General features: G+C 55.7%; 5 protein-coding genes across 5 annotated transcripts; all 5 read right to left on the bottom strand.

The window, feature by feature from the left end:
- Nucleotides 1–431: 431 nt before the first annotated feature.
- On the bottom strand, nt 432–2,541 carry BKA78DRAFT_348918 (stretch-activated Ca2+-permeable channel component-domain-containing protein; the record flags this gene model as incomplete). Its single annotated transcript, XM_066890714.1, has 2 exons — nt 432–1,156; nt 1,206–2,541. The coding sequence occupies 2 exons, from the start codon at nt 2,539–2,541 to the stop codon at nt 432–434; spliced, it is 2,061 nt and encodes a 686-aa protein (XP_066749604.1).
- A 1,097-nt stretch (nt 2,542–3,638) lies between these two features.
- BKA78DRAFT_15716 (long-chain-fatty-acid-CoA ligase/ protein binding protein) lies at nt 3,639–6,030 on the bottom strand. The gene is made up of 4 exons (XM_066883037.1): nt 5,763–6,030; nt 5,677–5,710; nt 5,397–5,618; nt 3,639–5,343 (listed from the first exon to the last, which is right to left on the bottom strand). The coding sequence occupies exons 1-4, from the start codon at nt 5,931–5,933 to the stop codon at nt 3,758–3,760; spliced, it is 2,013 nt and encodes a 670-aa protein (XP_066749603.1). The 5' UTR covers nt 5,934–6,030; the 3' UTR covers nt 3,639–3,757.
- A 1,369-nt stretch (nt 6,031–7,399) lies between these two features.
- Nucleotides 7,400–8,065, bottom strand: BKA78DRAFT_291543 (uncharacterized protein; the record flags this gene model as incomplete). Its single annotated transcript, XM_066885920.1, has 1 exon — nt 7,400–8,065. One exon carries the CDS (start codon nt 8,063–8,065, stop codon nt 7,400–7,402), a length of 666 nt encoding a protein of 221 aa, XP_066749602.1.
- Nucleotides 8,066–8,821: 756 nt separating this feature from the next.
- On the bottom strand, nt 8,822–10,945 carry BKA78DRAFT_15759 (uncharacterized protein). Its single transcript, XM_066883046.1, has 7 exons — nt 10,733–10,945; nt 10,622–10,676; nt 10,539–10,567; nt 10,431–10,485; nt 10,008–10,367; nt 9,290–9,952; nt 8,822–9,233 (listed from the first exon to the last, which is right to left on the bottom strand). Exons 1-7 carry the CDS (start codon nt 10,783–10,785, stop codon nt 9,066–9,068), a joined length of 1,383 nt encoding a protein of 460 aa, XP_066749601.1. The 5' UTR covers nt 10,786–10,945; the 3' UTR covers nt 8,822–9,065.
- A 796-nt stretch (nt 10,946–11,741) lies between these two features.
- On the bottom strand, nt 11,742–12,957 carry BKA78DRAFT_244722 (P-loop containing nucleoside triphosphate hydrolase protein; the record flags this gene model as incomplete). The annotated part of the gene is made up of 4 exons (XM_066884057.1): nt 11,742–11,864; nt 11,911–12,433; nt 12,487–12,807; nt 12,869–12,957. The coding sequence occupies 4 exons, from the start codon at nt 12,955–12,957 to the stop codon at nt 11,742–11,744; spliced, it is 1,056 nt and encodes a 351-aa protein (XP_066749600.1).
- Nucleotides 12,958–13,085: the final 128 nt, after the last annotated feature.

Here is a 13,085-nt window from a genome sequence, read left to right as displayed (position 1 = left end):
GACGCCAGTTCAGTTTAATTCTGATTGCGACGAATTTGCTGTGCGCAGCACGCGTCTCCAAGTCGATCTCGATCCTTTGATGGTAGGAGAGAGAAGAATGAGGCGAGAAAGGCCAAGGTGGGCGGTCGAGATGGTTTTGTTGGTCGGCGACTCTGTTATGAGGAGCGGCGATAGGAGGGAGGAGAGGCTGATCGGATGATCGAGAATGGTCTAGGTAGCTTGGCATGCCGTGCTGCGCGGTCATCCCGATGATACCGGCGGCGTACACAGAGGAAGGGCTTCTTGCGGAGGGATATGTCGGCTTCAGAAGGCGTGGACAGTGGTTCTTGGCATGTGCCAAATCTTCCCTTCTTTTGTCCATTCCAAGCACGCCCCCACCTCCTTCGGGAAAGATCCAAAATCGTTGAAAATGCGAGAACGACTCTCACCTCTCACACCCACACCATCCACCCCGTTACCAGTGCAGCAAAAACGACACTCCTGACCACGACAGCGCCTCCCCACAACGAACCTGCAGCATTGACGTAAAAGATGGCTCCAAGGTAACTGCACGTCAAATGACCAAGGTTGTTGCCGTCTCTTGTGCCGTAGCTTTGCTCCAACCCCTTGCCCCTGAGCGGACAGGCAAAGCTCATAGTTGCGGGACAGCTCTGGACAAGCGAGTAGCAAAGATCGTCGCAGGGCAAGAGCTCCTTGTATGGACCGGGCTGAACGAGGGTGTCGATGAGCGAGTTGCGGCTTGAGTTGGCGTAGAGGCGGTTGCGCAGTGTCGAGTTGTATTCCTTGACATTGTCGGCAAAGGGCGTCTGTGCAATGGTGGTGCCGTTGATGAAGGGGGACGCCACGTTGCGCGGCTGCAGCCATTTGTCAGCTGCGGAAAAGTCTTCGCATCGCGGGATAGAGACGGCGCAGAGCCAGTTCTTGTATGCCTTGCTACAGTCGGTGCAGTTTTTGGCGAGCGAATACTGAGCCGTTGTTGTCGTGTTGCACGCTGTTTGCTGCAGCGTATAATTGAAGTTTTGCCACATTTCGACGGCGTAGTTGTCGTAGAGATCTCGAAGGGCCGAAACGTTCGGGTAGCGCTGCGGGTTACTGGGGACCGCATACGAGACTTGATCGCAAAAGGTGAGGTTGTAAATGATTTGGCAGTTGTCGTCTGCAGTCTTGTCAGATCTTGCCTTAGCCACACGAGCTTGTCCACGTACCTGACTTGGTGGTATAATTGACCATGGGCCAAACTTGGCCACCACCACCAACAACTCCGGCTCCAGAGGCGGTGCTGTTGCCCTGCATGACCGGGAAAGACTCGTATGCAGTCGACCCATTTAGACCCTCGACGAAGAACTGCTGCTTAGGCTTGTTTCCCAGTCCGGTGGTGATCATGCCGGTGACCAAAGCTGTCGGCGCCAGTGCCTCGGCATTCTTCAACGCGCAGAATGATTTTTCGAGTCCCGCAATGTTGGTGTTGTTGCTTCTAAAGGTGTAAATGTGAAAGGGGTCAACAGCCTTCATCCAAGCCAGGTAATCATCTGAACCAACTTCGGTTGTCGTCAAATTATCTGTAACCAACAATGCCGAGGTCGTGTCGCTGTCGACAAAAAAGGTAAACGCATCCGTGGGTTCGCGGTCATTGTAGGCATGATATGGAGCGTCGATCGAAGCGGCAACCTCGTAGTCCCAGTTGCCAGAGTAGCCATCCGGGAGCTGGGGCGCGTGTACGCTGATGTAGATGTCGCTTGTCGCATTCACCGTGATGCTCGCAAAGCCGCCAGAGCAAGGCTGAACAGCCTGTTCTCCGTCCGAGTCTGGGCCTGGCGATGTGTTGCTCTTGGAAGTCGAGACGTACATAGTGAGCTGAGGCGCGGCCGCAGTCGTCGTCCCGTTCACATCCGGCCCATTGCAGACATTCATCGAAACGAAAACAATGCGACTATTGCTCGTCTGTCTCCTGGTCGGCTGCATCAGCTCCTCCTCATCCCACTCGGCTCTTTCTTCCGCGTCCTTGGCGACTGGACTCGGATCTCGTTTCCTCAATTCGCCCTCCAACACCTCTTCCTTTATTTCCCTGGATGCAATTGTCGGCAAAGTCGGCATGTACTGCGAGTAATTGCCCCACACGCTCTCGTTGGCAAACTTGAACGTCTGCGTTTTTCCCGCGGTGACTGTCGTTGTCGCCGGAGTATTTCCCTCGAGCGTCGTATCGGCGGTGGTGCTCGTCGTATCCGCGCGCCCTATCAGCTCCTTCGCCAACCCAAGTGCGAACTCGGGTTCATATGAAAGGTACTTGTCCTCGTCTTTTGTCTTGTCCCAGGCAGATCCAACCAGCTCCTCCAGCACCTCTGACTCCCGTAGCAGGTCGTCATCTGAGATATCGCGCGGCTCGTGTATCCGGTGGTGGTTGTGGTCCAGGTGTGAGTCTAGTTCGGCGGCTTGGGCGAAGTTGCGGGGATACATGGACATGTATATGATGATCAGGAGGATGAGAGCTGTCAGGGAGGCGGCGAGCCGCGATTGTAGCGGCGTGAGCTTCGGGAACGCCATAATGCGTGAGGAAGGGTGGCGGTGGAAAAGAGGCGCGAGGCAGAAGAAGTTGAGTTATGTGTTGCGTCGCGGTGCGGACGAGCCGCGCACGGCGCCCCGCGGGGGATGGTTTACGGTAGGTTAAAGCGAGCGAAAGACACAAGGCGTAGGAGCTTGCAGAGAATGGTTCGAGGAGAGCTGCTGAAGATTGAGGATTTAGGGAGGCGTCGGCCAAAGAGGTCAGAGGTGTTATCGAAGAACAAGGGCAAGCTGACGTTGAGTTGTTTGAAGTAGTGGGGATGCGAGGACTTGGCTTCCTTCAGCCCTACGACGGCTCCAGCAACAGCTCCAGAGAGCTACGCCCATCCATCATTGAAAAAACGGCTCCCTCGTCTGCCAAAACGCCCGCGCTGTCCCTCTTCCAAATTTGGCTGAGTCCCGCGCGCCATGACAGCTTGCGCTAGTAACCTATATATTTTCAACGCGCAATTAGAACCCATCCTTCTCCTGATTTGTTATTCGTCCGTCACAAGCCTGTTCGCACTGTACCCTCTTTCTGCGTCATCTTGTACGACGACTTTCTCGGCGCCTATCATTCGACGCTCTCCAAATCGACCGCTTCCATTAAACCCACAAGGTGCAATGGATCAACTGCGACAGCAACACCTTCCTGTGTAAGCCCTCGTATCGTCTTGTGGGTTGTCATTTGTTCCTTTCGTTCCTAGTCGACAAACATCATGACTTTACTGTACATCGAAGCGAGCGGGCGTACAAACGCTCCTGGGTTGTCTATCCAAATCCTACCCCCCCAAAAAGAAGCTGCCAACGCGGATTCTACTCCGTTGCCGAGCCGCTCTTCCGCCTGTTTCGTTCAGTAATCACTTGTTCTACCCAGAAATAAGAATCGGCATGATCCCTTCTCGGAACAACAGTCAGATCCGCTGGCACCATGCTGCTCTTATGCACCCAAAAAACTACTTCTTCCGAATCAACCCCCATCTACAACTTCGCCTTTGGCTTGTTGTTGTCTTCGCTGGTCACCTCTTCGTACATCTCGTCAATAAGGTTCCGGTACTTTTTAGCCGTCTGAGGGCGCTTGAGTTTAAGCCTAACGGTCACAGTTAGTAATCACTCCAGAACAAATCGATTTATATCCTCGTTGCCACCACACAAAAGATCATCGGTGGAATACGAGGCGGGGCAATCCAGAAAACATCTCGAAAGGGATAACAGGTACTTACGTCGGTGTGAAACATTCGTTTTCGATGGAGAAAGGGTCGAGGAGCAACCGCACTGCCCGAACTCGCTCATAGCTGTTGAATTTGTTCTTCCTTCCCACGCGCTCCAGGTCCTTGAGAGCCGCTTTCCTGACCTTGGGGCTCTTTGCAGCTTCCTCAATCGCTTGTCGATCCGTTTCGCTGATACGCTGGCCTAGAATCTTGCTCGCGTAAGGCGCGAATTGCTCGGGCTGAACACCAAAGATCGCAACCAGACTCGACTGTTCGCTGTCACCGTGCACGTACGCCATTGCAAGCCATCCACAGTTGGCCAGGTAGACGTTTTCGATGCGCTCCGGCGAGACGTACTCGCCTTGGCTGAGCTTGAGGACGTTCTTCTTGCGGTCAATGATCTTCAGGCGGCCCATCTCATCAATCTGGCCAATGTCGCCAGTGTGGAACCAGCCATCCGCATCTACCGCCTTTGCCGTCTCTTCCGGGTTGCGGAAGTATTCACGGAAGATGGTAGGACCTCGAAGCAAAACCTCACCGCGAGGGAAAGGCTTGTCGGTGGCATAGTAGTCCATGTCCGGCACGCTCTCCAGGCAGAATTCGCTCGAAGGACACGAAGCACCGCAGTTGCCCGACGACATGTCGCCAATGAGCTGCGCCGTCGATGCCGCGTACGACTCGGTGAGGCCGTAGCCCTGGAGGAACTGGTTCGAAAAGACGATGCGGAGGAACTGGTGAAGAGATGGATCAAGTGGAGCCGAGCCAGTTACCAGAGTATGGGCCCGATCGAGACCAACGGCCGCAGCAGCCTTCTTGGCCCAGATGCGATCCCAGAAAAAATGCTTGTTCGTCGGGTTGGGCCCCTTCATCGCCGCCGATTTGGCGGAAACTGCTTGTCTCGACAACGCACCCTTGACGCCGCCCTGCTCGATTGTTCCAGCTTTGATGGCACTTCCAAACCTGTTGTATAATCTGGGGACACCGCTAAAAGCAGTAGGACGCAGCAGCTTCAAGTCATCAACAAGCTCGGTAATGTTGCCGTGGAAATATCCAATGGCACCGCCACCCCAAAGTGCCGTGTGCTCACCGACTCTCTGGTAGATGTGCGCAAGAGGGAGGAAGGAGCACATGACGTCGCTGTTCGACTGGTTGGTAATGGTCATCGAAGAGCTAGTCGCACCAAGAGCGTTTCTGTGCGTCAAAACCACGCCCTTGGGGTTTCCGGTCGTCCCAGAGGTGTAGTTGATGGTAATGATGTCATCAGGACGAGGAGCATTGTAAGGTCTCGGGTGCTTTTCTCCAAGGGCCTCGACCTCTCCCAGGTAGTATATTTGCACGCCAAGGTCGCTGGCGATGGCATTCAAAATATCCCTCTTCGAAGTTCCGGGCAGCTCACCGCCATCCAAGGGGTCCATGGACACGATGATCTTCAACGACGGTAACCGCGGCTTCAACTTCAAGAGCGTGGGAATGTGGTTCAGGGAGGTCGCAACGCAAGTCAGCTCGGCGTGGTTGATGATGTACTCGGTCGTGTCGGGGCCGAGGGTGTCGTAAATGGAGACGGTGTAGCAAGCTTGGGACATGGCTGCCAGGTCTATTTCGACGTCAGGTCTCGAACCATTTTGGATGTTTGCGACCTCAACATACCGACAATCTGCCACTCGGGCCTGTTCTGGCACCAAAGACCAATGCCATACTTGGCTCCATCTGGAACGCCAACCTTTCTGTGTATTTCGGCAAGACCGGCGCCGCAATTCGTCCTGCGCTGGTGGACAGTCTTGTAGTCTTGCCAGACGTACGGGCCCCAGGTCTTGGTCGCGGGGTCGTATGGGCGGTGTCCCAGGCAGCGACTGTTGGCATTATGCTTGGCTGGACACGAATTGTTAGGGCGGACCGAGGACAAGGCAGGCAGCAGTCGAAGACGTACCAGATTGCTCAAAAGCCTCGTGGATGGTGGTAATCTGGGAGGATGGTGAGCCAAAGAAAAAGCAGCGGAGCGAATGCGCCACGTACGGCAGGATCCAGAGACTCGAGACAGCCGTCGACGAAGCGCCAATGGCGGTAGGCGTGAGTGCGACCCTCTCTTTCGGTTCCAGGGACCGGAGCGCTGTGAGGCTGGCCTGGAGGCGGCAGTCCCTGCAGCGAGAGGGCGTAGTCGACGGCAGCAAGATTTGTTGGAGCCATGATTAGGAGGATTTATGGACAGCGAGGGCAGAGCAAGTATCTACAAGACAAACGAATGCCTGGAAGACTTGATAAGAGGAAGAGGAATCAGGAGGAGGACGGAGGCAGCGCAGCGGAGAAGCCAACGTGCTGGCGGAGCACAGGCAGTTGCGGAAGCCAAGAAATGAATCCAGAGGGAATGATGTCAGGGCCGGGATGGTGAGAGCACCGAGTGAGGGCGGGTATAAGAGTGAGGGAGGGACGAGAGGGCGCGCGTTGGGATTGGGGCGGCGCACTTGGTCTTGGGGACAATCACAAGGAGGGAGGAATTGGGAAAAGAGGGTGCAACGTGGGTTGTTGGTGGTGTCTGTGTCTGGGTTGCTTGGACGTGTGCGGTCGGGCGGTCAATCGCCGTGCCTCGGTACTAGGGGAGCTTCGCGGGCTGATCCCAGGCGTTGCATGGCTTCGGCGTTGGCCTTTGCACATGTCGGCCGTAACCGTGGAAGAGCCATGCTGGCCGCCTGTTCGTGTGCCACGCTGCGGCTCCGGTCATGATGCTGAATTGGAGTCGTGGTTGGAGTCAGTCGGCGGTGCGGCGCGTTGCGGCGGCGGAGGCAAAGTTGGCGACTGACATGCGCAGCGATCTCTTACAGGGCTTGGTTCGCTGCGCGCATAACCTTTTTCCTTTTTTCTTCGTTCGTTTTCTACCCTATCCCGCGACATTGCACATCCGTCCCCGGTCCGTTGCATCTCGCATCGAGTCGCATGTGACGCGCGACATCCCCTCTGCAGCAGGGAATCTCATCCACAGCCACGCTCGAGTCGCATGCAAGCCACACCAACAAGTGGCAGCGGTTCTGCTGCTCTGCTCTGCTCGCTGAAGAAACAGAATCCAGACATCAACTCCACGTGATGGCCGCCCTTCACATGTTGCGCGGCGGCTTCTATTCCATCACGAGAGCGGGCAGATCAACGAGAGCGAGGGAGCACCGTTCGACTTTTTGGCTCCGCCCCAGCTCAGGCTGCCTGGCCGTTCTTTTCCCCGCGCCGACTGTCAGGTTGGCGCGCTGTGCTGGGCTGGGCTGACGGCCCCGGGACTCTGGTCTGCTCCGTCTCACTGCGCGCGCCATGTGCCTGTCTGCCCATCCCCCATCTCTCGCTTCACCTCTCACCAGGGAAAATGCGGGGGAGCCACCAAGCAGGACGGCCACTCCGGCGGCGGGGCAATATCCAGCTGCAGATATGCGAGCAGAGCAACAGCAGGGTGGCGCTTGCGTGATCCATTCGCCTTTTCAACAGCAATTTCTCAGTCCCTCTCTCTCTTCCATCTTCTTCTCCTCTTCGCGGCGGCTGTTCTGGATATTCAGCGCACGAAATAGCCGTGGGCGAAGGGAGAGTCGACAGGAGGGGCAGGTCAGCCGAGCAAAAAAGGACCGTCCAGCTGAGAGCCAACTCGCGAGGTACAAAGCCACCTCTCCAAAATCCACTCATCCTTCGATGGACCCATCCATCTCATCAATAATCCATCGTCGGCGAAACCGAAAAGTCTCCACGTTGTACCTCTTTCCAGAAGCGGTAGTCGCGCTGCTTCTCACCCAACTCGGTTGCGGCTGGTTTGCTCCGTCCGGCTGCTGGAGAGACGAGGTGCCGGGGAGCCGGGACGACGAGAGCCTGGGCCAAGGTACTGCTGCTATCGCTGGCTGCATGCTGCACGCTGCGTCCTGCGTCCTGCGGACCGGGCAGTTAGGTACATCTGCGCTGCACTCGCTGCTCGCCAGTCTGTCTATCTGAGGCGCCGTTTCGCATGCTTTGGCGTCCTCGTACTTGGGCACGCGCGCATCCCTAGGTACTTGGGTACGGTAGGCGCGTGCGCGTTTGATAGGGCTACGCTGGTTATCTCTACCGGGCTGTGCTTGGCTTGATAGTCGGCTCTTGCCTAGGTATTTTGGACTAGACTCTTTTCTCTGCCATGCTACATGCAAATACTTCGAATCACCTGAACAAAGGCGGTGGTAGAAGAAGGACAAGGTGAGTTCCTGGTAAGCGGCAATGAGTAGGGAAGTGGTGGATAGAAGGGAGAATGTAGGTACGCGCGCATTATTTCGTAGTCTGTCTGCTTCTTTCAAGTCCATCATCGGACGACGAATGAGCATCGTCGTCTTTTTTCAAGAACTCAGTTCTTTCGCAGCGAAAGCATTGCAGGTGTCTTTCCCTTCCACTCCCCCCGCCCTTCTCCTCTCATACCATTACTGTACACCATCCATCCCCAAACGTCAAGAGACCCGTCGGGCGAGAAAAAAGAAATAGCGTGATAAACGCCCCTCCTACTTCTCCTCCTCCTCCTTTTCACGTCCTGTCCACCAACCCGCCGCCGCCGTCCCCGCTTCTCCACCAAAGTTTACTTGTTCTAGTTGGGACCCTGAGAAGGCGGGTGGGTGGGTGCGCAAAGTATCCGCAAAATCAGCTTCGCTTTCATATGCCCTCCTCTCCCGCCTCTTGTCTGCCGCCCTGCTGGTCATTCTGCCTCGGCTCCTTGTTTTTGCTTCACAGACTGCACAGCACTCACGGTCGAGCTTCTTGGGGCTTGGTTTGCTCTCAGCGCTTGTGGATCCTCCGTGTCTTGGGTGTTGTTTCTTGGGGTTTTCTGGTCTTCGTTACCGAGTAGCAGTAGCTGGAGAGGAGGGGGGTTGGGCCGAGTGCTACTTGGTACATACTTTGAAGCACAGTCCCGGAAGAGAGACGACGGGAGACAAGCAGGCAGCCCTAGGAACCACAAGCAAGATCAACATACCCTGTTTTAGGGGGTCACAATGTTACTCGGTCGTCTAGTATGTTTCAATGGCATCGATGGCTCCATTCATTACTCGCCGCTCCCTAGTTGAATACAGGACGGACGAAATGCTGGACGACGACGCTTACAGACAGAACAGACAAAAGCCGACCGACCGGCCAAACCAACAACACCCGAGCTCCTTTGCTTCATTCCCATTCGTTCCCTTTGGCCCCTTGGATAAACGTTGAAGTTCCTGCCCGCCGACCTACCCACACAAGCATGGCCGCCCAGGTGTCATAAAGGGAAAAACATAACTTTTTCGTGTCGTCAAAATTTCGAAAAGATCATCAGAATCGTCGAGGCTGATTTGGGGTTGGCCTTTAGGTGGAGCCGCTCAGCTTTCCGTCGACCTCGGTGTTGCCCGTCGCCGTGGCGTTGGCGGCCGAGCCAGCAGCGCTGGGCTTGGTCGCCGAGGCGGCGAACGACTGCTCAAAGTCGGCGATGATGTCGTCAATGTGCTCGGTGCCGACCGAGATGCGGATCAGGTCCTGCGACGGCGGATTAGTGATGTCCATGCTAACAACAGCGCAGACGCTCGACTTACCTCGGTGGTGCCGCTGTCAATCTTCTCCTGGTCCGACAGCTGCTCGTGGGTCGTGGTCCAGGGGTGGATGGCCAGGGTCTTCGAGTCACCGACGTTGGCGAGGTTAGAGATGAGCTTGAAGTTGTCGACGACCTGGCTGCCGGCCGCCGCATCGCCCTTCACGCCGAACGACAAAACACCGCCAAAGCCGCGGGTCAGGTACTTCTTGGCCAGCTCGTGCGAGGGGTGGCTCTCAAGACCGGGGTACGAGACCCACGCGACGTTCTCGTTCTTCTCGAGCCACTTGGCCAGCGCCATGGCGTTTTGCGCGTGCCTCTCAGCACGCAGAGACAATGTCTCGATACCGAGGATCAGCTGCTGCGCGGCAAAGGGGTTCATGGCAGCCCCCAGGTCGCGCAGGATCTCCACGCGTGCGCGGATGGCAAAGGTGATCTTGCCAAAGGTTTCGAAGAACTTGAGGCCGTGGTAGCCGTCCGAGGGCTCGACCATGGCCGGGAAGCGCTTCGCGTGCTTGCCCCAGTCAAAGTTTCCACTGTCAACGACAACGCCGCCAATGGTCGTGCCGTGGCCGCCGATCCACTTGGTGGCGCTGTGAACGACAATGTCGGCGCCGTGGGCGATGGGCCTGCAGAAAAATCCACCCGCACCAAAGGTGTTGTCAACCTAAATGATCCCAGTTAGCGCCGAATATGCTCGGACTCAGAACATAAAAACCTACAACGACGGGCACACCGGCATCGTGCGCAATCTTCACAATCGCCTCAAAGTCCGGAACGTTGTACTTGGGGTTTCCGATGCTCTCAATGTAGATGGCCTTGGTCTTGTCGTCGATGAGCGGCTTGAAGTCCTCGGGCTTGTCGCCCTTAACGAACTTGGTCTGAATACCGAGGCGCGGGAAGGCAACCTTGAACTGGTTGTAGGTGCCGCCGTAGAGGTTGGAAGTCGAAATGATGTTGTCTCCGGCTTCCGCGAGAGCCGCAATGGCCATGAATTGCGCAGCTTGTCCAGAAGCAGTGGCGACAGCCGCAACGCCGCCCTCGAGAGCGGCAATGCGCTTCTCAAAGACGTCCACAGTGGGCTAAATTACCAAAATGGTCAGCCCAGGGTATAACCACGATATTCTGACAGCTCCTCCGCTTACATTCATGATACGACTGTAGATATTGCCGAATTGCTTCAATCCGAAGAGCCTAGCCCTGTTTCTCTGCATTAGAGCTTTGTATAGATGCTGGGTGGTGGAAATCTTTACCCATGTGCCGAGTCATCGAAGACATAAGACTGCTTCAGTCAGCCCAGTCCTTTCCAGCCCATTTCTCTCCGCATTGTACGTACTGAGGTCGCGTAGATGGGAACAGCGCGAGAGTTGGTCTCCTTGTCGGGGGTGTGGCTGCGCACTTGGTTAAACTATCATTCGTGCTCGCATTCGTTCGATTGGTCTCTCACCCCGCGTGAAGCTGCAGCGTCTCGAAGCGCTGAGGAAGGTCGGAGCCGCTCATGGTGCTGAAGTTGTAGAGATGGTTGAGGAGAGACGGATTTCAGAGAAGCGCGACTGCAGAGGCGTGGTGATTGTAGAGGAGGAACAATGAGAATGACAGGGAAAAGAGGCCGAAGTCGGGCGCGCGTCGAAGGTTTCGTGGGGAGAGAAAAGGCAGCAAGCACGCAATTTTGGGATCTCCGTCTGCCCCGCCTTTTTTCGTCCCAGAGCAACCACGAACACGCCACCAAGGGCCTGACGTGAGTCAATTGCTATTGGCTAAACATGATGGAGTTTGCTCTCCTTTGGGCTGGTATTCTATCCCGTCTTTAAGCAAAAGTACATATTTCATGCCAAAAATTGACTTTGTGCAGTCTCCGCGACTCCTAAGCAGTGGCTGCGGGGAAGCGTTGATCGATGCAGGGATGTCGGGCTCTACTTCTCCAGGTGCCTGGTTCCTTTGTCCGCGGGGAACCACGGAGGGGTTTGCATAGCGTCTCGTGCTCTCCTCATCTGAACAAGGGAAAACTCATCGTTGAAGCTTTTCGAAAAGATCCGATTTCTGTGCTTGTGGTCTTGTATTGTTGCTGCGCACCTATTTTGGGAGCAGAAGATCCATGATCGACGTGGCCAATGAGAGCAAGTCAATATGCTCACGAAGCTAGACAAGCAACTGGCGCCGAAAGGCTAAAGCCAGGAACGCACACAATGTTGGATGGCATCACCTCATCTGACCGTCCATAGAGCGATGGGTTGGCGCGTTTGGAAAGCAACAGATTCAAAATCTGCATTGAAAATCAAGTCGCTCATATCTCGAGGACGAGTTATTGCGCACTTCTTGAGTACGTGGTCCCCAGGTATCGACTTTGGCCAGCCAGTTCCCTCTTTTGAAAAATCATTCCTCGCTGTCCGACTCCAAACGCCAGCCATGCATAATCCGCAAGATGATCCACGTCCGCGGATACCGGTCGAAAGCCCTCACTGGGGAATATCAAAGAGACTCGGCTTCATGTTAATTTTGCACAGCTTCGCAACGCAGCCCGAAAGCTGCAGGTACGTCTGGACACCCTCGAGAATGCGCATGTGCGTGAATCCGATTTCCTAAGCAGTTAGTCTCGCATGCTTCGCAGGGAGGCGATGTCCTTACCTTGATGAATTCGAGTTTCGCATGCTCCGAAACTGTGGGTATCGTCTTGGTCACTTTGAACATGGTGCTAATGATGTCATGGCACGAGTAGCCCAGATCCCACAGCTCCTTGAGCAAGTCTAGCGCAACATCGACCTTGGTCTCGTGGCAGGCCTTAATCATGGCCTGCACCTTGACTGGATGCGGGCTGTCAACCACCTTGAATACGTTATCTCCGTTAACGATGCCGAAGCCTGCGTGGGTACTTTGCAGATTATTAATGGCCTGGCGCATGTCTCCCTCTGCAGAAAACACCAAAGCCGCAAGCCCGTCTTCAGTGTGGTTGACCTTCTCGGCCTCGCAAATCTGCATCAACCTCTTGACGACTTGGCCATCAGTCAGACGCGCATATCGGAGGATTGCGCAACGAGACTGGAGAGGCTCGATAATCTTGTTTGACATGTTGCAGGCGAAGGCGAAGCGCGTCGTCGACGAGTAGATTTCCATGGTTCTCCGGAGCGCCTGTTGAGCACCAGACGTCATGCTACGGCCTGATCAGCATACGAGCAAGAGAATGCGCCATGCAGGTTGCCGTACCTATCCGCCTCGTCCAGGATGACAAGTTTGTGCCTACCTGCGGGCAGGGTGACCTTCTTCTGGGCAAAGCCCTTGATGCGGTTCCGTACAACATCAATGCCACGCTCATCACTGGCATTGAGCTCCAGCACAGCTTCCTTGTATGCGTCGCCGAGAAGTTGGCGTGCGAGACACAGAATGGACGTGGTCTTGCCGATTCCGGGAGTGCCAGAGATGATGACATGGGGCATGTTTCCATCCTTGGCAATGATCTTGAGGCGATCAATCGTCTCGGTGTTGCCAACAATGTCGTCTAGGAAAACGGGGCGGTACTTTTCGACCCTGCGCGGCGCCCAGAGTCAGCTTACAGAATCGCGGTGTGCAAGTTGAAGGGGCAACAAACCAAGGCAGCTCGTATGCGACGGCGCCCCCGTCCGACTGCGCCTTGACGCCGTTGCGCGCGGCTGTGGCAGACGACTCGGCTTGCACCATGTCGACGAGGTGGGCGGAGCAGGTGGGGTGGAGAGGTGTGATGGAGATATCGAGTCGAGATACGCGTTTGGGCACGCGAAGAGAGACGCGCCGCAGTCACGTGGAGCACTAGAAGACAGCCGCAGGGA

This window comes from Phyllosticta capitalensis (genome assembly GCF_038381095.1).
Source record: "Phyllosticta capitalensis strain CBS 128856 chromosome Unknown BKA78scaffold_1, whole genome shotgun sequence".
Lineage (NCBI taxonomy): Eukaryota > Fungi > Ascomycota > Dothideomycetes > Botryosphaeriales > Phyllostictaceae > Phyllosticta > Phyllosticta capitalensis.
The sequence above is the reverse complement of the archived record's forward strand: the minus strand, read 5'-3'. Positions and strand labels throughout refer to the sequence as shown.

Excerpts from the sequence above, each read along its gene's own strand:
- BKA78DRAFT_15716 (XM_066883037.1), bottom strand. The coding sequence starts at position 5,933 with ATGGCTCCAACAAATCTTGCTGCCGTCGACTACGCCCTCTCGCTGCAG. Across the intron at positions 5,711-5,762 it reads TCGAGTCTCTGGATCCTGCC|ATTACCACCATCCACGAGGC; the intron begins GTACGTGGCGCA and ends CCATCCTCCCAG. Across the intron at positions 5,619-5,676 it reads CGAGGCTTTTGAGCAATCTG|CCAAGCATAATGCCAACAGT; the intron begins GTACGTCTTCGA and ends ATTCGTGTCCAG.
- BKA78DRAFT_15759 (XM_066883046.1), bottom strand. The coding sequence starts at position 10,785 with ATGAGCGGCTCCGACCTTCCTCAGCGCTTCGAGACGCTGCAGCTTCAC. Across the intron at positions 10,677-10,732 it reads ACGCTGCAGCTTCACGCGGG|CCACACCCCCGACAAGGAGA; the intron begins GTGAGAGACCAA and ends CCAAGTGCGCAG. Across the intron at positions 9,234-9,289 it reads TTGACAGCGGCACCACCGAG|GACCTGATCCGCATCTCGGT; the intron begins GTAAGTCGAGCG and ends CCGCCGTCGCAG.